We start from the raw sequence: 23,204 nt of genomic DNA on the forward strand, positions 1-23,204 counted from the left end.
AACCATCTCATCATCTGTCTTCCCCTTCTCCTGCCTTCAATCTTGCCCAGCATCAGGGTCTTTTCCAATGAGTCACTTCTTCACATCAAGTGGCCAAAGTATTGGAGCTTCAACTTCAGCATCAGTCCTTGGAATGAATATTAAGAACTGATTTCCTTTAGGATTGACTAGGCCTTAGTCACACAAAAAAGGATAAGAATCCATAAAAGTGTGTTTTATAGTCACTCACTCCTGTCCGACTCTTTGCGACCTCATGGACTGTTGATCCTCAGGCTCCTCTGTCCATGGAATTCCCCAGGCAAGAATACTGGAGTGGGTTGCCATTCCCTCCTCCAGGGGATCTTCCCGACCCAGGGATTGAATGCTCTCCAGCATGGCAGGCAGGGGCCACCAGGGAAGCCCCAAGAATCCTTGAAGAGATGGTCTTTGTTAGGAGTATGCATCTGCAAAGCTGCACTTAACCCATCTCCATACACTTGCTAAATTCGTCACCAAATTTTCCACGGATTTTTAAAGTAAATCAAATGAATGTGAAAGCACAAAACCAAAAGCAAATCAAGAAGAGCAAAAGTCATATCTAACTGACCAGGATAAGAGACCGCCCCTTCGCGGCCAGCCCCGCCTCTCCTCAGCAGGCCCCGCCCCTCCCCTTTCAGTCAGGCTCCAATCCTTCCCCCACCAGATCGCGTCTGTTCCTCTGCCGCGCCTTTTGGGCGGGCCCCTTCCCTCCCCGATAGTCCTCGCTTACCCAAACCAGGCCCCGCCCCTCCCCGGCGGACCCCGCCCGTTGGGTCGCGGCATTCCCTCAGGAAGGCTCCCGCTGTCTGCGTGGGTCTGGGCGCGGCGCGGGCCGGGCATGCGCAGAGCAAGAGGGCGCGGTTGCCGTGGCAGCGCCGGCCGAGGGGAGGGCGACAGGCGGGCTGAGGCTGCGGCGGGGACACCGAGAGCCCGCGGCCAGCCGGAGGCGGCGCCGGGCAGGCCTGAGCGGCGGGGCGCGGCGCCCGGCCCGTGGGGATGCGGGACCGGCTGCCGGACCTGACGGCGGTGAGCCGCGGGCGGGCGAGCTGGAGTGTAGCGGTTCGGGCCGGGAGCCCTGGGGGCGCGGAGATGGGCGGGGCGGGGAGGTGCGGGGCTGGGCTGGGGGCTCAGGGTGCGGGGTCACAGAGTGAGCGGGGAAGGCGAGTCCAGGTCCCGGGGCTCAGGCCGGGCGGGGCGGCCTCTGTGCGGGGTTGGAGGGGGCGCACGGCTTCCCCAGCCTGCAGCACCACCGTCCCACCATCTCCCCAACGCCCCGAAGGCACTCTTCTGCCCTCGCTTCTGCACTGGGCGTTGGGGCAGGGAATAGCTTTTGAGCCGGCGTCTCAGGGCCCGGCCAGGCCTCGAACCTCCTTTTCTGAGCTGGGCTCTGCTGCTTCTTCAGGTGACTTCCTTCCCTAGAGGCTGTCCATTCCTTCGCCTGGTTTAAATCCTTGCAGAGCGCTTATCAGGACCAGAAATTACTTGTTGAATTATGGCCTATTCCATCCTAGTATGCGTCAGCTCCCTGAGAGCAGGGACTTGTCCCCTTGTTCCCTGTCTTATATCTGGGGTTTTGGGTGGGACCCCGCGTGCAGTAGGAGCTCAGTGGATGCATCTGATGCCACATGCCAGTGGGCGCCTTGCCGGACTGGATGCTGGAAGGGAGCGGTGAGGCAGGTAGAGAGGGGCGCCTTTTGTTTCCCCTGTAAATAGTTTGCTTTGTGTTTGTTTACTCCCAGTAAACCCCGCTGGTGGAGTACATAGGTGCTCAACAAATTACCAATAACTTTAGTAAGAGAACAGTGTTTTGTTCCCTTAGGAATGGGAGTCGTGTTTGATGCATTCCACAGACAATACTGTGAATGAGATGATGACATTGAAACGGTAGTGGTTTATAGAATGTAGAAGAGTTGAAACATTTTAGGTGAACAGAATTAATTCTGACTTTTTTCTTGAAAAATACAAGTACTAAAATAGAGTTGAATGTTTATATTTCGTTTCCCAGTACTCTGAACAGCCTCAGAACAGAGCAAGGCCCACTGCACTAAAGCATCCATTTAATGTAATGAATTAACTCTCTCCTTGGCTTCTAGAATGGATCCAGCCCTGTCCCAGGCTTAGGAAGTAGAATAGTCCCTCAGATTCTGTTGGCCAGATGAGGAATCTTAGTTCAGAGAAGCAATGAATTATTCATTCTTCAGATTATGGAAATTATGCTTTTACGCTCTTTCCCAGAAAGTTTCTTCATAGTGATTTTTCTTGCCTTCCCTTTTTATTAGCGGTTAGATATTTTGACGTTTGTGTTCACAGGTTAGCAATATGTTAAATGGCAAATTGCTGTTCTGTTATCGCACTCAATGGAGTATCATTCCTTGTTAGAAGCTCAGATATTTGTTAAGTGAAGAAATGAAGACTGTATCATGAAAGAATAGACAAATTTAGGAATATTGGAGAACAGTAGAAAATGTTAGTTGAATATGTGAGAAGCTTTTCTTGACTTGTTTAGCAAAAAAAGCAAAAACCAAAAAGAAGGCGGTTCTTTATCACTCTTAAGTGTATGTGTATTTCAGCTCTTTGGCAACAGTGTTGGTAAGAACATGTTTTAATGTAGAATTCTAGAGGAAGAAGTGATCTTTTCTGATCCAGTACCATGTTGCTGTAGACGAAAATTAAGCAGCTGTAGGGCAAATTAGTGGACATATCTATGTCTGGAGTTGTTGAATCTTGGGCAGAAAATTTCTGAATCTCTCCAAAACCTCAGTTTTCCTGTATACAAAATGAGGATAATAAGATTTTTTTGTGTGTACTCTTATGGAAGAAGTGCTGAATCATAAAATTATTTCCTGTGTGTGACACTCTGGGAGCGGGTGGGAGAGAGAATAATGCTTTGTAATTACAAGTGCTATTAATATGTATTAGTTTTTAAAATGTTTTCAAGCAGTTATAAAAAGCAACCTTCTCCCTGGCATATTAACTCAAAATTGAATCTGACATACTTAAAGTTTAACTTTTAATATTTATAAACTCATCTGAAAATTATCAGCTATCAAAGCTAATTTTTTTTTTTTTTCATGAAATGTGTCTTTTCCAGGTAGCTCTTGGAGTAGTAAAATGACCTTTCACAACCATGTTTCTAAGTGGCTGGTGTTTTTTCCTAGGCAAACGTGAATATTTAATTTTACTAGTTAAAATGCCTGTGTTGTCCACATTGACAAAATGTTCTTGATGCCTTCTAGAAGTTTCCTTAATTAGCTGTTAGTAATTCCTCGTGAGAGAAAGATTCCCACTGATAACTACTCGGAAAGGACTTAAAGGTTAGTTTGTCCAATACAGTTTGTCAAATACAGGTTTAGCTGCTTCTAAGTAAGAATTCTCTTTTTGAGCAGCCAGTTAGTTCATTTGGGTGCAGAAAGTTTGAGTGACTTGCCCAAGGTTTCCTAAACTCTAAATCCAGAAGGATGTTTCTGGTTTTTTAAAAAGTAAAAGGACCACCCATTCAGTAGATTCTGAGTACCGGATCTCTGTGAGGTTATGTGCTAAGTGCAGAGGGCACAGAAATGAACTGGGTGTGTGCTGTGAATGTGCACAGCCGGGTAAGGAAGAGTGCAGAAGCAGAAGGAAATAACATTTAGGAAGTAAGTCAAAGTGGAATTGCTGTCCTTCGAGATAATAACCCCAAATATATTTTGATTACCTTTTTAAAAATGTTTGTGAATGCAAAAGACTATTTACGATAGTTAAAAACAGAAAAATTGCAAATTTCAGCTGTGGGAATTTGCAGAGTAATAGACGTAAACACACATACTTAGATGGTATTCATTAGTAGGCATATGAGAAAGTTACATTTTTTAAGAAAAATTATATTGAAATGTAGTTGATTTACAATGTTCTATTTCTGCTGGACAACAAAGTGATTCAGTTATATATATATATTTTTTTTCATAATCTTTTCTATTAGGGTTTTTACAGGGTATTAAATATAGTTCCCAGTCTATACAGTAGGACTTTATTGAGAAAATCACTATTTTTAATGCTTGGGTTCATGGTGATGAATTGCACGTAAAATTTTTTAAAGGGCAAGAGAAGCTGCCCGCATATTTTTAAGGTTCTGTTTTGGCAGCTCAGATGGGGACACAGAGTACAGGTTGTTACGTGGTAAAGATTCTGGTTCCAACTTAGAAAGTAAAAACATTTTTTTCTAAGTATGTCACTGAAATTGAAAATACTGAGAATTTCATAATACATGTGTACTTTAATATATGAATTGTCTGTAGTATTTGAATATGTTTATAGTTGAGGATTTCATAATTTACTGAATCCTGTGTCATTGTACAGACAGTTGGGATCCCACAGTTGGGATCTTTGCAACCCAGATCTATAGTTTCTCTGTGTGTAGGCAAGGATCAGTTGCATTTCCTCCTCCAGGGAATCTTCCCAACCCCAGGGATTGAACCCATGTCTTTTGCATCTCCTGTATTGGCAGGCAGATTCTTGACCACTGCGCCTCCTGGGAAGCCCTTGATATTTCTCTGGGAACCACAATAAATACTGTTTGTATACAAAATAAAAAGGCAAAGTCTCCACGTTTCCACAGGTTAATTACTTCTTGTTTTTAATTTCAAGTCTTTTCATTCTGAATATAAGGGATGGAGCACCCAAGAGAGAACCAGCACCTTACTATGGCAGGTCCCCTGGTCCAGTCCGCTGTTCCCACGTGCCCTCCTCTCTGGGTCCTCATGAGCTACTCACTTTGTATGTCTCTTGCCCCCTCCCCTTTTCTGGCCCCACGTTTTCTTTTGGCCTCAGTGCAAGCACCGCTACCAGGAAGTCTTCCCTCTTGTGTCCCCCGCGATCTCCCGTCCCTGCCCATCTGAACACACGCGTGGTGCTGTTTTCTGCACCCTCCCGCAGACTCTGCACCTTTCCAGGTTTGCTCTGAGGGCTCAGGACTCTGCATGGAGCACCTGCTATGTGTGGTTTGAGTGTCTTTGCATCTGAGCACGCCCATGGTTAGTTAGGAAAATGCAGATGACAATGGACTCTGTTGTCTTCAGGCTCTTTGGGTCGCAAGGGACAGAAACCCCTTCGCTAAAACAGAAAAGGGAGATTGATGCAATGGTAGAATGGGGCTTCAGACTCAACAGCGGGATGTGCTGTCAGACCTCACGAGGGGATGGAACCAGGGGCTAGCGAGCAACCAAGACTGCCTCTGTCCTCCGGTCCTGCCCATTGTGCCGCTTCATGCTGTGTGTGTCTGTGTCTTTGTTTCCTGGTTTCCCTGTCCTTCTGTATGCGCTTTTTCTTCTCTCCATCCCCACCTCCATCTCATCTCTCTGCCCTTCATTCATTCCTTTAGCTGGTCTCAACTGAGTGACTGCTACGTGCCAGGCACTGTTTCAGGCCTAAGTTGCAACAAGACCCTTGAAGTCCTTGCTCCCCTGAAACGTGTCCTGTGGGGACAGGACAAGGAACAGTTAAGTCAGTGAGCAGTAACTGCTGGGGAGGATATAACACGGTGAGTGGGTATGGGTTGGCTGCTTTGGGCTGGATGATCAGGGGTCTTGATCAGGTAGGTCTCTGAGCTGGATGTGATGAGAAGAAGGAGCCAGCTGGGTACAAGCTGGGCAGGGGGCATGGCCAGCCAGGGCTCTCCTATGAAGGACAGAAGGATGATGAGTTTGATAGTCAGTGGTGAGCGAAAATGAGAGATGAGGAAAAATCTTTAAACATGTCTTTGAGAGGAAAAAATCAGAAGCATTTATGCAGTACAGTGTTATTTATGTAAAGTGTAAGGATCTGTAGTATTTATAATATTAATAATGGAGATAAATATGAAGTGAAAATGTGAAACATGAAACAGTAATATTCTACCTAGGGCATAAAACTATAACTGATTATATAAAAATATGGGAAAGAATTGATACTTACATCTGGCAACATGATTACCAACTGGCCAGCAGTCAGCTTTTACCTATTTTTAATTACAAGTATTCTTTTTTTTTCTTTAACTGAAGTAATTTTGAATAATTACCATATTCTAGCAATAAAGCTATTGCCACCATTGGGCATATTTCAAGATAATTGTTTCTCCACAATTAGCATTTGCATGGAAGGCCGTAGTGTACATGTATATGGAGAATAACATGGAGAAAAATTCAGTATCTTATCCAACTTTGGATTCTTTTAGTTTGCGATAATTCAGCTTCTGAATTATCTCAACAGAGAGCATTCCAGTGACAGATAATTCATCTTTGTTAAATAGTTTCTAAACAGGGAAGCTCCTTACTGTCTCTTCCTCACAATACTTTTCACAGAGAGAATTGTATTTTAATATAATGTTCCTTTTAAGGAGAATTCTTTTAAAATTTAACAGAAATGGAATGTTGATATTTGGGTGCTTATCTTGCACTTTGACCCTTTGGAAATCAAGTTGGAGGCTATTTCCACTGCTCTTAGTGAATGCCACGAATCATTTTGTTATTTACGATAAGTACACTGTTATAAACAACAGCTATTGTACAGGGGTTACACCATCTCAGCTGGAAAGATGGAACATGGGCTTCATGGACATGGTGGGGGGGGGTGATTGTGTAGCGTAAATAACACTGTTAGGTAGTCATTTTTTTTTTTTTTTTTTTTTAGTGAATGGAAAAGCTAAGATAGTATTGCTGGGTCTATTTTCTCATGTCTAATAGTTCTGAGAATTCTAGATAAACCTAAGAAATATAAGTAGGTAATAGGCTTTATTCCAACATAAAATAAAAAGTTAAAAAAGAAAAAATGTCTTCACAACTGATTTTATATGTTTTATCTTTTTGTGACATAAGAATACCATGCCTTAACGAATAGAAATAATTTTAGTAATCTCTAATCTGCAAAAATTGTGTTAAAATTGCACACAGTGTCGTTGTTTTGCTGATTTTTCTCTAAGGCACTGAAACATAATAGTAAAACCGGTAGCGCCGCCTCCCCCCCCCAAAAAAAAAAAGGACGGAAAAAAGACAGTAGAGGAGACAGATTCCAGTCATTGGCTCCCTCTTGGTCTGCAGGTAGAGAAATGAGCGATTTACCGGCAAGTGAATGACTGAATAGAGATCACGCGTGGTGACAGGTGGGTCTGAGCATCCAGGCAGAGCTGAGTGTTTTGGTGGTTGGTTGTTTATTCGCTGCCTCCTGCAAGGAGAGTGGTCCATGTGTAATGTAAAAGGACTGACCTCCCTCAGGGAGAGTGTCGTGTTGGACATCGTCTGTCCTGAGCCAGAAATAACTAAGTTTCTGGAGCGGGTAGAGTTAGGGAGCTTAGGTTCTTGGCTGTGTCACACGTGGCAGGCAGCCTGTGTGTGGGCTTTGCCACGAGATGGTGTAGTGCTGCCGGGCCGGGGGCGCGGGGAGCGTGCAGGTGAAGTGAGACAGTCTGTGAACTGACCGCTGTGGAACCCATGCAGTGGATTCCTCAAGGGCTCCCTGTATTATTCCTTCTACTTTTGTATGTGTTCTGTCATCTTCCACAACAAAAAGTAAGACTGACCAAACACTGAGGCCTCTGAGAACCTCGAGTAGCTGTCAAAGGGGTGAGATGGGTGCCCTCCGCCCCAGGAAAGCCACGGTAGGGGCAGGTGGGTTGTCATCACTCACCCTCTGGGCCACAAGGGAATCCCAGCCCTGCTCAGCCGCGTTCAAGTTCGTTCTCTACCCTTCCCCCATTCTTATTTGGTGAATTCATGGGGACTTAATTTAGTTCACTTCAGTGTCCCTGGCACCATGAACGTCCCCCGCCTGCATCTGAGAAGTCAGCTATTGAGGGACAGTGACATGCAGGGTCATTCAAAGAGGACATGATTGTGAAGGCCAGGGAGGCTGCCCCGGGAGCTCAGAAGGGAGCCTGGGAGCCAGGCTGTGCCTGGAGGACCTATGTGAAATCCCCTCCTCCAGGAGGAGGTCCCTGGTGTGTGGTCAAGAGCGAGGGCTTCTGAAGTCAGATGGATAAGGTGGTCTCAGCTCTGAGTGTCCAGGGCAGCCCCTCATCCCTCCTGCCTTAGCTGCTTCTCGCAGAGTTGCGGGAGCTGGTATGGAAGGCATTTTAAGTTTCCTGGTGCTGCTGCCATTGGTGAGTCAACACAGTTGTGGGTCAAACCCTCCTGGTTCTCAGAGAGGCTTGAAGCTGTGAGCATGGTGCTCAGCTGTCCTGGGGTGTTCTGTGTGTGAAACGGGGGTGCTCGCAGGCCTCAGGTGGTGCTGGAGGACCAACACAGCAGCAAGTCCTCCTGCTGCCCCAGTGCCCTGGCCCGTGATGCTCGTTAGCAGCCCTCTTTCACTTCAAATGATGCGGGAGCCTGGAGAAGAGCTCTAAGCCATTGGTGGGTTTGCCTGAACATTAATTTTGTTGCAGTTAGCTGATGCTGATCTGCCTTTAAGTGCTCTTTTACTGGGAATTAAGAGCATGGACCTGAAGTGATTTTAAAAGCCTTTATTGGTATTTGCACACCCTGTGAAGTCATATGCCTTATAAAGCCCTGAGTGGGCAGTTTTCCTGCAGCCCCACCTTTGGAGGAGGAAACAGATGTCATCTTCACTTTATAGACCAGGAGACAGACTAGGAGAAGTTGGTAGTGCCCAGCTGGTAAGCAGGTTAGAAGCCAGACATGCGACTCCCAAGACAGTATTCTTCCCTCTAGACGAGACTGTCTGCTTGGGTCCAGATCGATGTCTTGGTTAGTTAGCACAGTTGGTTAAAGAGAGGATCGTGTCGGCACGCTTCAGTCCTTGGTGTTAGTGTGTCCTTGGGCCCTCGTGACAGAAGACCACAGATGGGGTCACAGACGTGCTGTCATGTCTGGCCCTGGAGGCCAGAAGCCTGAAGTCAGGATGTCACAGGGCCATGCTCCCGTGAACCTGGGGGGCATCCTGCCTTGCTGCTCACGTCTTCCAGGAGTGGCGGTAGTCCTTGGCTCTCTTTGGCTCATAGACCGTTCACTACCCTCTCTGCCTTGCTTGCCACGTGGCCTCCTCCCCTGTGTCTCTGACACTTATAAGGACTGAGTCGTGTGGAGTTAAGGGCCCATCCTGCTCCAGCATGACCTCATCTTAGCTAATTCCGTCTTCCCAGTCCCTTTCTCCAAGTACTGGTCCTGGGGGTTTGCAACATTTATTTTTAGGGGGACAGTTCAACCCATAATACCTGCCCTGTTAGCAGAGCACAAATGCAACATTCTCAGTAGCAGCGCTGCCTAATTGCGGGCATCTTCCTCCACGACTGGAGTCACGTGAGAGCAGGGTGGTGGCTCAAAGTAAGGGCCCTGCTGGGGAAACCACTCCAGGCGGATCCCTGGGGAGTCAGTGTAAACAGAAGCCACGGTGTGGAGAGAGCTCGGCCCACAGCCCTGAGAGGCACCCGCTGACCCCCTCCTGCAGCTCAGAGAGCTTCTCCCAGAATCCTGTGGAGGTGGGTCTGCTTTTCCCTCGAGACCGCCCCCCAGCTGTCCAGTGTGTGTGTCACCTGGTGATAAAATACTCTTTATGGCTCTCATAAAAACCCCTTGTCTGAGGGAGCTCGTGCCTCTCTATCTTGGAGAAGCACATTTCTTCTCCCTTTGCCCTCGTAGGTTGTCTTATCTGCACCCAGAAGTGGCCCCAGGGCAAGGGAGGTGCGGAAGCCTTCCATGGGGTGGTGAGAGATTATTGAAGTTTAGGCCAGGTCGATTTGCCTCAGCATGGGCCCTGGAAGCTGCAGAGGGAGGCTGCATCGTGTTTTCTTACCACATTTATTACATTTGGCAGATTTTTCTTGACTAAATGTAGTGGAATTTTGTTTCCACATTATTCCTGGTTGCAGATCAGTAAAGCTACACATAAGACTTTTAGTGCTCAAAGACTCTGATTTTCCTGAGGGTACAGAATTCCTGAAATCTGAGGCTGCCTCAGCTTTCGCAGTTAGAGCTGAACTGGCCACCCAGCGTACCCTCAGGGAGATGGTTCAAACAGTTCCCTCCTCTGTACACTGCCAGGTGCCTTTGCTTTCTCCTCTCGAACGCACAGCTCTCACTGGTAGTTGCTGTGGCCCATGTCCTTGATAAACACTGTGTGACTCGGATGCCAGGTCCCGGGGTCTGACATTGTCTTCTCTCCCCTGTAGCTGTAGACAGAGGTTGCTTTCTTCCCAGTATAGTAAGTTCCCTACATACAAACGAGTTCCGTTCTGAGAGCATGTTCATAAGTCCGGTTTGTTTGTAAGTCCAACAAAATTGGCTTAGGTACCTAACTAACACAGTTGGCTATATAGTGCTATAGCGTGAAATGAAGTGAAGTGAAAGCCACTTAGTCGGGTCCGACTCTTGGCGACCCCATAGACTATACAGTCCATGGAATTCTCCAGGCCAGAATACTGGAGTGGGTAGCCATTCCTTCTCCAGGGGATCTTCCCAACCCAGGGATCGAACCCAGGTCTCCCGCATTGCAGGCAGATTCTTTACCAACTGAGCCACAAGGGAAGCCCTGCACACAGATAATACATAAAAAACAAACATAGAAAATTAAACATTTAAAATCTTACAGTACCTTGAGAAGTATAGTAGTATGGTAGAACAGCTGGTGAACAGGACTGGCATCGAGTGAACAGGCAAGAGTTACTGACTGGAGTGGGGAGTGGAGGTGGGAGATGGTAGAGCTGAAGGATCGTCAACAATAGGAGACGGAGGGCAAGCTGCAATTTCACTCACACCTGACGTTGATGACACTGGTTTCTTGCTGGCTTCAATTCTATCTACCCTCTCAAAAAAACAGTCCAGTGATGTCTGGGTAATAGTTCTTTTTTTCTCGTCACGCCAGTTACCAACTACATCATCGCTGCTTTTGCACTTGCTTCCAGACATCCTGGGCTTGAAATAAAACTGCATTACTATACAGTAAAGTACACAAAAGCCCAACCACTTGTAGAGGATGTACGCACGTGACAACATGTACCAGACTTGCGAACTCACGTGATTGGACATGGGAATGTATGTTCACGTCTTTGAAAGCTTGCAGCTTGAAGATTCGTGTGTAGGGGGCTTATTGCAAAGACTTTTCACTGTTTCATTCTTTTGCCTCCCTTGAGGGGTGGGTTAGGGTTACAGTGTGATGAGGTTCTGGATGTTCTAGGGTAGTCTCAAGTCACGGAATGCCCACTTCGGCCCCACTCAGCCAGAGACCCAGCCCTCCAGGCGGTCCTGATGTCCCTCAAGTGTGAGAATCCCTGGCCTAGAACATCTCTTCGATGTTATTTTAAACTGATGGCACCTGATTTGTAAAGTACAGTGTCATCTTGGCCTTTCCCAGCGGTGGGTTGCTCTCTTCCTCAGTGTTCCTCTGTTGTTCAGTCACTAAATTGTGTCCAACTCTAATCCCCTGGACTGCAGCACGCCAGGTTTCCCTGTCCTTCACCATCTCCCAGAGTTTGCTCAAACTCTGAGCGTTGAGTCAGTGATGCCATCCAAGCATCTCATCCTTTCCTGCTCCCTTCTCCTCATGCCCTCAATCTTTCCCAGCATCAGGGTCTTTTCCAATGAGCTGGCCCTTCATATCAGGTGGCCAAAGTATTGGAACTTCAGCTTCAGCATCAGTCCTTCCAAAGAACATTCAGGGTTGCTTTCCTTTAGGATTGACTGGTTTGATCTTGCAGTCCAAGGGACTCTCAAGAGGCTCCTCTAGTTCCACAGTTCACTCAGGTCTTCTTCACTGAGTCTTTCTTTAGTAAAATGTTTATTGATTATACGAGTGTGGCCATAACTTGGAATTACTTACTTACGGAAAAATGATAAACACCAGCTAACATATGTGAAAGTTCTTTGAAAATTATTACCTAATCTGGAAAAGAGGGTTACAGAGGATGAGATGGCTGGAAGATGTCACCGATTCTGTGGACCTGAACTTGGGCAAATTCTGGGAGATGGTAGGGACAGAGAAGCCTGGCGTGCTGCAGTCAATGGGGTCGCAAAGGGTCGGACACGACTGAGCGACTAAACGACAACTAGAAAAGTTGACCAGTGGTGTCAGTATTTTTAATCTTTATAGGCAGTGTGCAGTGTAAGCAGATTCACTTGTGGAAGATAAACCTGGCCTCTGTCACATGGACGTACTCAGTGAGAATGAATGATCCATCCTCTGGTGCTCAGTTCTCGGAGATCTAGCCATTGATTCCCCCTGACGTGGCTGCTTCTCCGGGCCGATTGGCTGTGTGCGCCAGCCCTGACTGTGGCCTGGTGGATGTCACGGCCTTGGTGGGTGGCGGGCTTCTTACGCTTTGGTGCTTTTAGTGAGCTGAGATCGTGTAGGTACCCAGCTGCTCTTGTCTTTCAATTCGCCGTTGGTGCCTCTGTGAAAACTTCTAAAACCAAATTTTACATTTTGTATTTTTCCATTTCAGTGTAGGAAAAATGATGATGGGGACACAACTGTTGTTGTTGAAAAGGACCATTTTATGGATGATTTCTTCCATCAGGTAAGAGTCATTTCGTGAAAGCCAGTCTGTCATTTTTCTTTAAACATAATTAAATTAATGTAACTGTGCGTTTGTCGTGTTTGAAATAATACCAAAACTAAATATTTTGAAAAGTTGGCGTTTGAATGACAAAAAGTGCTGTAGAATTTTTAGTGCTCTTAGCACATTTGTTGCTGTTGAGCCCTTCTTCCTGGTGACTTACTTGGGGGTGGGGGGTGCAGGGTGGGTGAGAATGGTGACTGTGGGTGCCGAGGGCCTCTGAGGAGACTAAAGCCCATGGGCTGGGGGTGGTCAGCAAGGTGGGCATGCTGCTCACGGGCTCATGCTGGGAGAAGGTACCTCCTCCAAACACAGGCTCTCTTGGGGAGGTCCTGCCGCACCCATGGCCAGCAGGGTCCTCCAGACGAAGGGAGACTGGGTCCTGGGAGTGGAAGGCCTGGTGGCGCTGATGTCCCTCAGCTGGCAGTCAGGCATGCACAGCACACACAGTGAGGCTCCTCTCGCTCTTCTGTAGAATGACAGTGAGTCCCATATATCAAGGGGCTCGCTCATGTTGTGTATTTTCTAAAATCCTTGATCAAATTTTAAATTCTTCTCCTGAGAACGTTCCCGTATATCAAAGCATGAGTCTTTAGGTCATATGGGACTTTGCTCACTCCTGAGAGATCTTATCCATGAGCAAAGATATGATTGTGGCAACTCTGCTCTGCCTTGGTTAGCCTGGCCTTTCTCTGGACTGTCCGTACAGGGGCGAAGCCTCTGGACCCGTGCCCTTGGGTCTTCTCTCGAACCTGTCTGTCTCCCAGACTTCCCCCTAAGGCCTTTCCCTCTCCCTCTCAACTCCCCAGGGTTTTTTGTAGAATATAAACATGACAGCATGTTTAAATTCTTAACCCTAAGTCATAGTTGATCAAATTTTGCATAATTTCAAATTTTTGAAATTGAGTCTGAGGAACAGATATTTTGACTTTGTTAGGCATTAAGAAAAGAAACATGGTCAGTATATAATTTTTTGACAATGAAAACTTCATCTGCAAGGACTTGTTTTGGTTATGCTGAATCTAGTCTGAGAGTTTCAGGTGATTCTTAAATCTGTTGGCAGTGTAAACTGGCCTATCAGTAACATGGATTTGAAAATATGTAATATGTTAATTAAAAATGTATTACAAGTTACCAACTTTCCAGCCAGAATTTATTGAATACGTAGTTCATTGGGTTTCGAATATATTTATGTTAGTTCCTAGTCTTTTCTAATGGAAAAAAACATGAAATTAAATCATTATCTATAGGAGCTTACTTTATTGGAGTTAAATTACTGGATTTCTGGATTTCACTTTGCAAACAAGACGCTTTTCATCCTGATTAGTTTACCGGCCCACTTTGTAAAATCATTATTTCTGTGATTTTACCCCTTTTACCTAGATGCTTAATTCTTCCATGTCAGTTCTCCAGAAAAACCCATATTTTTAATTTAAAGAATCTTTTAGCAGTAAATGTGGTATTTTACAGAAGAATTACGATCACTGTGTCGTTAAGCTGTAGTAATTTAGCACTAATCCATTTTGGCTGCAGGTGTTAGAGGTGCATACAAAAACGGGTGAGTGGTGTGAGGGAGGTTTGAGAGCCATTGATTCTAACTTAAGTTCCAGTTTCATTTGTTAAATAGTTGACTTATTTTGCAGTTGACTTCTGTGAAATGACTTTTTTTTTGGCTGTGCCATGCTGCATGTGGGATCTTAGTTCCCCAACCCTGGACTGAACCTGTGTGCACTGCAGTGGAAGCCTGCGGTCTTAACCGCTGGATCACCAGGGACATCCTGAAATGACTTCTGAAACAAATAGAGAAGCAAATGATGTTTGTTAATACAAGCTCTTTCTTTAGAAAATGACATTTAGATCTTAAGTATCACATAGAATATTGCAAAAGATAGGAATTTTGCGCGTGACCAGTATTGGTTAAAACTAAAATAATGCTGTAATAGGCGGCCAGGAGATCCCCTTTTTGTGAAAGTAGTTTGTGGTTGTCTGAGAGAGCCCATGTGGTGTAATTCATAGGCGTAAACGGGCCTGGCGCCACCGTTAGGATGACACTTCCCTCCTGGTACCGAGTTGGTGGCTCAGCAGTTTCCTTTTCTTTTTGGGCCACACTGGTGCTTCTGCTGCACAGATAATGTTGGTGTGTATACTGTAGAACTTTCCAAGAGGCAAAGGAGTATCTTTTCTACTTTGTGACAGATGCGTTTTACTGACTTTTACTTCGGAAATGGCTAACTGAAATGTAAATCTGTGCACTAAAACCACAAAATCATTTGTGCTTAAGCCTGGGTGATAAAGTAGCAAAAATTTTAAAAAGGTTCTGTTGTAATTTTTTGTGTGGTTTTTACCTGATTAATAAAATTAAATTATAAATGTGTGAAGTTCTGTAGAAATCATGTATAGATGGAAATAACACTCAGGACCAATGAAATAGCCACTCACTGCTCTATGAAAGCAGAATTCTGTGTCAGACTGTCGTCTAATATGCCGCTGTTCAAAATGTGATGTAGGGTTTGGACCCAGTGTCCCTGGGATCCCTGAGACCCTTCCAAGGAGTCCGTGTGGCTGAAACAATTTTCGTTAGAATACGAAGATGCTCACCTCTTCGCTCTCCCTCTGTCATGAATGACCATGGGGGTGGGGACAGTTTTCAGAGGCCACATCACAACAGACTGAACACGGAAACAGGCATCAGAATCAAGGTGCCTTCCGTTAAGCTAGAAGCTAGATTTGCAGAGAAATGCAAATCACTGCTCTGTCACTGATTTTGAGGGAAAATACTGCTTTTTTCCATAAAAATGTTATTTATGTTAACATGTATTTTTCGTTTCCTGCTGCTGCAGTAACAAATTGCCACAAATACAGTAGTTTTAACAGAGCATGCATTTATCGTCTCACAGTTCCAGAGGTCAGAAGTCTGGAACGAGCTGTTTGGGGCACACGTCAGGGTGCTTGCAGGGTTGTATCCTCCTATAGGCTCAAGGGAATATCTGCGTTCTTGCTGTTCCAGCTTCTGGAGCCTCCTCCATTCTTGGCTCATGGCCCCTTCCTCCATCTAAAGCACATCTCTGCTTGTTTCTAAATTTGATCTCGTTGCTTCCGTTTTATAAGGACTCTTGTGGTTACTTTGGATATTCAGATAATCCAGGATAATCGCCCATCTCGACCCTTAACTAACCACACCTGCCAAGCGCCTTTTGCCCTGTAAGGTCACGTGCAGAGGATTAAGATGTGGCCATCCACCACAGCATATCATGGGTTTGTGATGAGTGTAGTAAGGTGTACATGTTAAAGGTGTATCTCCACTGTGGTACTTAGATCGGAAGGAGCTGCAGCCTACATGAGCCAAAGCAGACATCTCACCTCTCCACAGAGAGGTGCGTCCCCGTTGCTCAGAAATCAGGATGATGAGAGAGGACCCACTCCTACGAGAGGCCTCACCCCACCCCTGTCTTCATCTGCTTGTCTTCTCACCTCGTGAGGGGTCCTTTTTAAGTTTCTTTTTGAGACATTGCAGTGTTTCTTCCTATAAATGTTAACATCTGCCCGTTATTCTGTTTGTTTTGGCTTTTTTCATCATTGTTAACACATATATACAGTGTTCTGCAACTCGTAGGTATTTTTTTCCCCTGTGATTTTAACTGGGTAATATATGTAATATATCCTGAGTATCTTTTTATGCCTTTTGTTATAGTTCCATAATGTAACCTAACAAGCCTCCTTTTGCTGGGCTTTAGGATTTTCCTAATCTTTTTCTTTTTTTAAATATGACCATTTTTTAAGTCTTTATTGAATTTGTTACAGTATCATTTCTGTTTTATGTTTTGGTGCTTTGGCCGTGAGGTATGTGGGGTCTTAGCTCCCTGACCAGGGATTGAAGCACTTCCTACACTGGAAGGGGGAGTCTTAACCACTGGACTGCCAGGGGAGTTTCCCGGAGGTTTTAAGGGTAGAAAATGTGCTTAGTCTCCTGGGGGCTTGAAACAGCGCAGATTTATCCTCTTTATTTCTGAAGGCAAGACATCCACCCTGGTTCCGCTGGGATGAACCGTGGTGTCAGCAGAATCGCACGCACTCCTGGGAGGCTCCCTGGAGAACCGGCCTCTCCAGCTCCCGAGCTGCGTCCCCGTCCCCTCCTCCACCTCCCACCACCTTCTTCCAGGCCAGCAGCAAAGCATCTTGCTTCACTGGGTCGCGTGGCCTTCTTCTGTAGCCACATCTTCCTCTGTTCCCCCTTACAAGTACACTTGAGATGATGTTGGGGGTCCACCTGGAAGATCCAGGATCATCCATCTCCCCATCCCAGGATACTTTGTTTAGGTCCCATCTGCAGTTTCTTTTGCCATATAAGGTAACCAACAGAGGTCACAGGGAGTTAGGGCCTGGACATTTTGGGGGGACAGTATTCATGCTGCCACCCTTGTTAAGAATCCATCTAGACAAATCTTTCTAATGAGTACATTGCATTTTGAAGCAAGAGTTGAATACTTTAGATAATCAGAGGCAAAAAATAATGACTAAGAAGGCTTGGTCTTACCAGCTGTCCATACCTCCCCACGTGAGAGTGTTATTGCTGGCCTTGCCTACAGAGGGAGTTCCCTTCTTGACTGCACAGAGAACTGGTGCTCATAGCAGATGCTTCTATAATAGTTGCCACTGTCTGTGGCAATACTGGGTCGTGGTTGTAAAACTTCTTATAGCCAACTAGGTGTTCCTGGGGATTGATACTGCCTTATTTCCCTTTATTCTGAAAGTTTTTTTATATGTTTTACTTTTTAAAATATTTTATCCTATATATATATGTATATATAGGAGCATAGATGATTAACAATTTTGTGCTTGTTGTGCTTGTCCACCTAAGACAGCAAAGGGACTCAGCCATATACATATATATATCCATTTCCCTTTAATTTTTTGAGTGGTGCAAGGTTATTATTTCTTTATGTGGTACTTATTCACTTATTTCCCTCTTTTATCCTTCCCTTTTTAGGTGATGAAAGGCAAATCTGAATTTGCCACAGTGGTGATGACTTTTTCCTTCTCTCTTAGGTCGAGGAGATCAGAAACAGTATAGCAAAAATAGCTCAGTATGTCGAAGAAGTGAAGAAAAACCACAGCATCATTCTTTCTGCACCAAACCCAGAAGGAAGTAAGTTGTTGGTTTTAAAAACAAGTGTGCCTGTCTGTCTGACCTGCCTGTCTTGCTGTCCATAACACAAGCCTCAGCCCGGGAACATGTGAGCTTAAGCTGGAAGCCTGTAAACAGTGCTGGAGGCTGGCAGCCCACCCTCTCTATTCTCGTGTCTGGTCTGGGTAAGCCAAGGCCTCGGGGTGTGTGTGTGTGTGTGTGTGTGTGTGTGTTTATAGCTTCCGTGGGATCTGCTGTTCACCCTGGGTGAGGACAACTGATGCATGACAGCCATGAGAATACACGGACATGGCTTTGCAGAACTTTGGGACCACATCAGTGATTGATGGGGCCTTCAGTTCAGTTCAGTTCAGTCGCTCAGTTGTGTGTGACTCTTTGCGACCCCACGAATCACAGCACGCCAGGCCTCTCTGTCCATCACCAACTCCCGGAGTTTACCCAAACTCATGTCTATCGAGTCAGTTATGCCATCCAGCCATCTCATCCTTTGTCATCCCCTTCTCCTCCTGCCCCCAATCCCTCCCAGCATCAGGGTCTTTTCCAGCGAGTCAGCTCTTCGCATGAGGTAGCCATAGTATTGGAGTTTCAGCTTCAGCATCAGTCCTTCCAGTGAACACCCAGGACTGATCTCCTTCAGAATGGATTGGTTGGATCTCCTTGCAGTCCAAGGGACTCTCAAGAGTCTTCTCCAACACTACAGTTCAAAAGCATCACTTCTTCGGTGCTCAGCTTTCTTCACAGTCCAACTCTCACATCCATACATGACCCTTGGAAAAACATGGCCTTGACTAGACGGACCTTTTTTGGCAAAGTAATGTCTCTGCTTTCGAATATGCTATCTAGGATGGTCGTAACTTTCCTTCCAAGGAGTAAGCATCTTTTAATTTCATGGCTGCAATCACCATCTTCAGTGATTTTGGAGCCCCCCAAACTAAAGTCTGACACTGTTTCCACTGTTTCCCCATATATTTCCCATGAAGTGATGGGACCAGGTGCCATGATCTTTGTTTTCTGAATGTTGAGCTATAAGCCAACTTTTTCTTTTTTTTCCTTGTTTTCTTTTTCTTTTTTTAGTTTTTTATTTTTTTAATTTTAAAATCTTTAATTCTTACATGCGTTCCCAAACATGAACCCCCCTCCCACCTCCCTCCCCATAATGTCTCTGTGGGTCATCCCCATGCACCAGCCCCAAGCATGCTGTATCCTGCGTCAGACATAGATGTAAGCCAACTTTTTCACTCTCCACTTTCACTTTCATCAAGAGGCTTTTGAGTTCTTCTTCACTTTCTGCCATCAGGGTGGTGTCATCTGCATATCTGAGGTTATTGATATTTCTTCCAGCAATCTTGATTCCAGCTTGTGTTTCTTCCAGCCCAGCGTTTCTCATGATGTACTCTGCATATAAGTTAGATAAGCAGGGTAACAATATACAGCCTTGATGTACTCCTTTTCCTATTTGGAACCAGTCTGTTGTTCCATGTCCAGTTCTAACTGTTGCTTCCTGACCTGCATATAGGTTTCTCAAGAGGCAGGTTAGGTGGTCTGGTATTCCCATCTCTTTCAGACTTTTCCACAGTTTATTGTGATCCACACAGTCAAAGGCTTTGGCATAGTCAATAAAGCAGAAATAGATGCTTTTCTGGAATTCTCTTGCTTTTTTGATGATCCATCGGATGTTGACAATTTGATCTCTGGTTCCTCTGTCTTTTCTAAAACCAGCTTGAACACCTGGAAGTTCATGGTTCACGTATTGCTGAAGCCTGGCTTGGAGAACTTTGAGCATCACTTTCCTAGCGTGTGAGATGAGTAGAGCCGTGCTATGTTCACAGCTAAACAGTAGTGATAAAATTTTGTGTTTAGATGAAAGTTAACGAGAGGTTGATCTGGAAAACAATAGAGCAGGATGGAGCAGTTTTAAAGAGGAAGAACAGAGCAAGAGCTGGTTTTACGTCTTCAGCAAAGGCTTTTGTGTGGAGTGTACTGTTCTCAGAGTCTGTGGAGGGCAGCATGTGAACAGGTGATTTAAAATGAACTGAACATCACAGTGTTGGCAGCTTTAAGGAAGTATTTCCTTGAGCTGCAGTGATAAATTTTGATAACTTTAAAGGTAAATGGATCTGGATAAGCCAGAAGACTGCTAATTGGAATCCATATGTTGTTTGGGGAATAATTGATACCTTTACCATATTGAGTCTTTTAATGCTTGGAAATGGTTCATCCCTCTGCTTACATCTTCTCTGCTTGCTCCCAGTGATGTATGCAGGGCTCTGTGTAGAGGTCTCACACACCTTTCGTGGCAGTCGATGCTTTTGATCTTAATGTGAATAGTATCTGCTGTAAATTTTGTTTTCTACTTGTTTCCATATATAGAAATACAGTAGGTTTTGTATGTTGAGCTTTTATCTCACTCTCTGGCCCAGTTAATTATTTTTAATAATTTCTCACTGGATCCCTTTGGATTGTCTCTATAGCCAGTCATGTTATCTGTGAATAATGACAGTTGTCCCTCCATTCTCAGGCTTTTTATTTTCAGTTGACTTTTTTTACTGACCTTCTATACAGCGTTGAATGGAAGTGGTGATGGGAACATGTTATTCTCAGTCTCAGAGGAAAGTTGAAAGCAACTTTGTTGGAAGGTTATTTGATGTGGCCTCACTTTTAAAAACTAACTTGATTTTAAATTGAAAAAGAACTCTTACTCATTTTGAAGATTATGTGTATCTTGTAAAATAATGCTTTGCATGTCTGCAGATGCCCTGTCTAATGATTTAGAAAAATGTTTCCCAGAAGCTTGACTCTCACTAGCTATTGTATTAAATGGGAGTTCTGCGGCCAGATACATTTGGGGTCATCTTCACAGCACATCCCCACTTGGATGACTTCAGTGTACTTAGAGCAATAAAGGCCCTGAGAAGTCCTGTGATGAAGAAACCTGTTTAACTTTGCTTAGTGAAGTGTTTCACAAACGCATTTGCCCATAGGACTTTTTATGTAACACCTGTTAACATCTTGCTTAATTCTTGGTGAAGTTGAATTTGAATACGTGTTTGTGTATTTTTTCTTTTTTGAGAAATTTACCTCCAAAAAACTCTGCTCCCCAGTAATAGCAGGCACAATTGTTTGAGTAAATTTAGAGCTCTAGTGCTTCACAGTCGTCCCTTTGGGCTCTGAAGAAAACTGTTGCTTTTAGTTTCACGACAGAGTATGGACCAGAGTGCAGGAAGCAGCGTCTCACTGCTTGCTGAGCTGGCCTCTGTAAGAAGGATGCGGTGACTCCTGCCCCATGCTGCTGGGCTCTAGGGAGTGCCCCAGGTGCTGCAGACGGCAGTGGGCTGCCGTCCGCCTGCCCTTTGTCCGTGCAGGGGGCAGGGGAGGGTGCAGATCGGAGCTCCAGCTCCTCAGTGCCTTGCCTGCCCAGGCTCCTGGGTGGACATGCGGAAGGGGTCCAGAGCACGTGGCCACCAGGTGGCACTACCCGCCCATGGCCCTTTAGCTTCTGCTTTGGATGCAGGGTTGGCTGGGTGGCCAGGTCATTTCATTAACCTCAGTAACAAGATCCCAGAGGAAGGTTTGCTACAAAGCTAACAGAGGGCACGTTTAACTTGCATTTGTCTTCATTGATCTTACACTTATGTATTTCTTTTTTTTTGAAAGAAGGTCATTGAAAATGTGTAAGTTTCAGGCTCTCCAAAATATGGATCCACCTGGCAGAACTCTGAAATAAATGTACATGATTCAACTTTTTGGTTCCTACTGGTGATAGGATTATGCCTGACATCACCATCAGAGAAGGGTGGGGATTTTATTCATCAGTGACAGGGCTTGTGGTTCCTTTAATCAGGAGTCATAGTCCCTCTCCTCAGCCCGTGTTTGAGGTGTGGACCTCCTAAAAGCTTGCACCTGTTGCTAACACTTTATCTTTCCTTCTTTTCCATCCCACTGTCTTTCTCCTGGGTTGGCCTCTCTCCGTCTGAGCAGTTGCGCCCTAATTGCATCCCATCTCTCATTCCCCCTCCTCCTGCCCTCTTCTGCTGGAGTGATGCCCTTAGTACGCATTTCAGGCTCTTGAGAACTACGTGGCCATCACTGCTTACCCGCCTCAGTGTAGAAGCCTCTGCTCAGGTGAGCTGTGGGTTTGAACCCCAGTGGCACCATGAATTCACTGTTGGCCTTGGACAGATCACCGACCATCATGTAGAAATGCTAACTGCTGCGGTCCTCATTGTTTCTTGTCATCACCTCATTTCCATCCCATCCCTCTTTCTGTTTCAGAGTGAGAGGCATGTGTCTCCCTTTTAAGGGTAGGCTGTGGTGTGTGACCTTGAACCCTCCTCTGGGTGTTTTTTCCTGCTTCTCATCAGCCAGAAGCCTGTCCATTCCCCCCCCTTAGAACCACGTCTTCCCCACAGCCCTGCCTGACCCTCTAGTGGCTGTTTCTTTCTTGAGAGAGTAGTCTCTCCCCGCTCACCCCCCATCCTGCTGCGGGCCCCACCCTGGCCCTTATGCTCCCTCCTTGGCCTCTGACCCTGTTGGCCGGCCCCCCTCCCCGACCCCAGCCTCTTCCATCTTTTAAAGTTCACCTGCTTTGTTTTACCAAAGCCAGTATATGCTTATTGTGCTCATTTTGGAAGAAAGCAAGAGAAAAAAACACTCATAATTTTGTCCATTGGTATATAAATATATGTATATTAATGTTTTGGTATATATTTTTCTAGCAAAAAGCATGTATTAAAAACAAATAATGTTTAAAAAGTGTAGAATTTGGATCACACAGTGCTTGTTGTCTTACAGCATGCTCTTTTTGCTGATTAGTGTACAGTTACAGGCCCACCTGCCCTTTTTTTTTTTTTTTTGGCCCTACCACTTGCAGGATTCCAGCTTCTTGGCTGGGATTTGAACCTGCGCCCCTACATTGGGAGTGTGCAGTGTTAATCACTGGACCTCCAGGCAAGTCCCTACAGGACCCTTTTCTTAGTGGCTGCCTAGCAGTAGCATTTTCACTTTTGGTGTTTATGTGGGAGCAGAGTATTTTGGGACCAAACACCTTGGGTGAGATGGCGGCCCTCTACTGTGGACAGGTGCCTCCCTCGCAGTGTGTGAGGGTCAGTGCAGGGATCTCGCGTTGCTATGCTGTCACCATGGTCTATGACCTGCTGCTGTATTGAGCAGCAGGGACTGCTGAGTGCTGGACAGGTGGAGGCTCATTTATGCTTTGAGATGGCCTTGTGCCGCGGGCGCTCTCCTCGGGTGTGTCTCTGAGCTCAGGGTGTTGTAGATTGAGAGGATGGGCAGTTAGTGCGGTCTCAAGCACCCAGACCTGTAAGCCGGCTCTCCTGTCCCTGCTGCTGTTCCAAAATGGGGCCACAGGCTCACCAAGCGTCCATTAGGGTTTCATGGTTACACCCCACTGGGCCCGGGCATCCTGACCCAGCTGTGTGTCCCTGAGTACTGGGTAGCTTGTCTCCTGGGCCAGCAGTCCTGAAAACATTGTGCTGTGTCAAGGGACTCATCCCATGAAACGTTCTT

The 23,204-nt window shown here is 45.6% G+C and overlaps 1 protein-coding gene across 9 annotated transcripts in view; it reads left to right on the forward strand.

The window, feature by feature from the left end:
- Positions 1–910: 910 nt before the first annotated feature.
- Positions 911–23,204, forward strand: part of STX2 (syntaxin 2) — a 78,855-nt gene continuing 56,561 nt past the window's right edge. For all 9 annotated transcript variants that reach the window (XM_042234488.2, XM_042234487.2, XM_015101569.4 and 6 more), the window contains exons 1-3: positions 911–1,044; positions 12,419–12,493; positions 17,579–17,678. In XM_042234488.2, coding sequence (XP_042090422.1) covers positions 1,015–1,044; positions 12,419–12,493; positions 17,579–17,678 — 205 coding nt within the window. In that variant the 5' untranslated portion in view covers positions 911–1,014. The remainder of the gene's footprint in view (positions 1,045–12,418; positions 12,494–17,578; positions 17,679–23,204) is intronic.

The sequence above is a fragment of the Ovis aries genome, chromosome 17 (genome assembly GCF_016772045.2).
Source record: "Ovis aries strain OAR_USU_Benz2616 breed Rambouillet chromosome 17, ARS-UI_Ramb_v3.0, whole genome shotgun sequence".
Classification (NCBI taxonomy): Eukaryota; Metazoa; Chordata; class Mammalia; order Artiodactyla; family Bovidae; genus Ovis; species Ovis aries.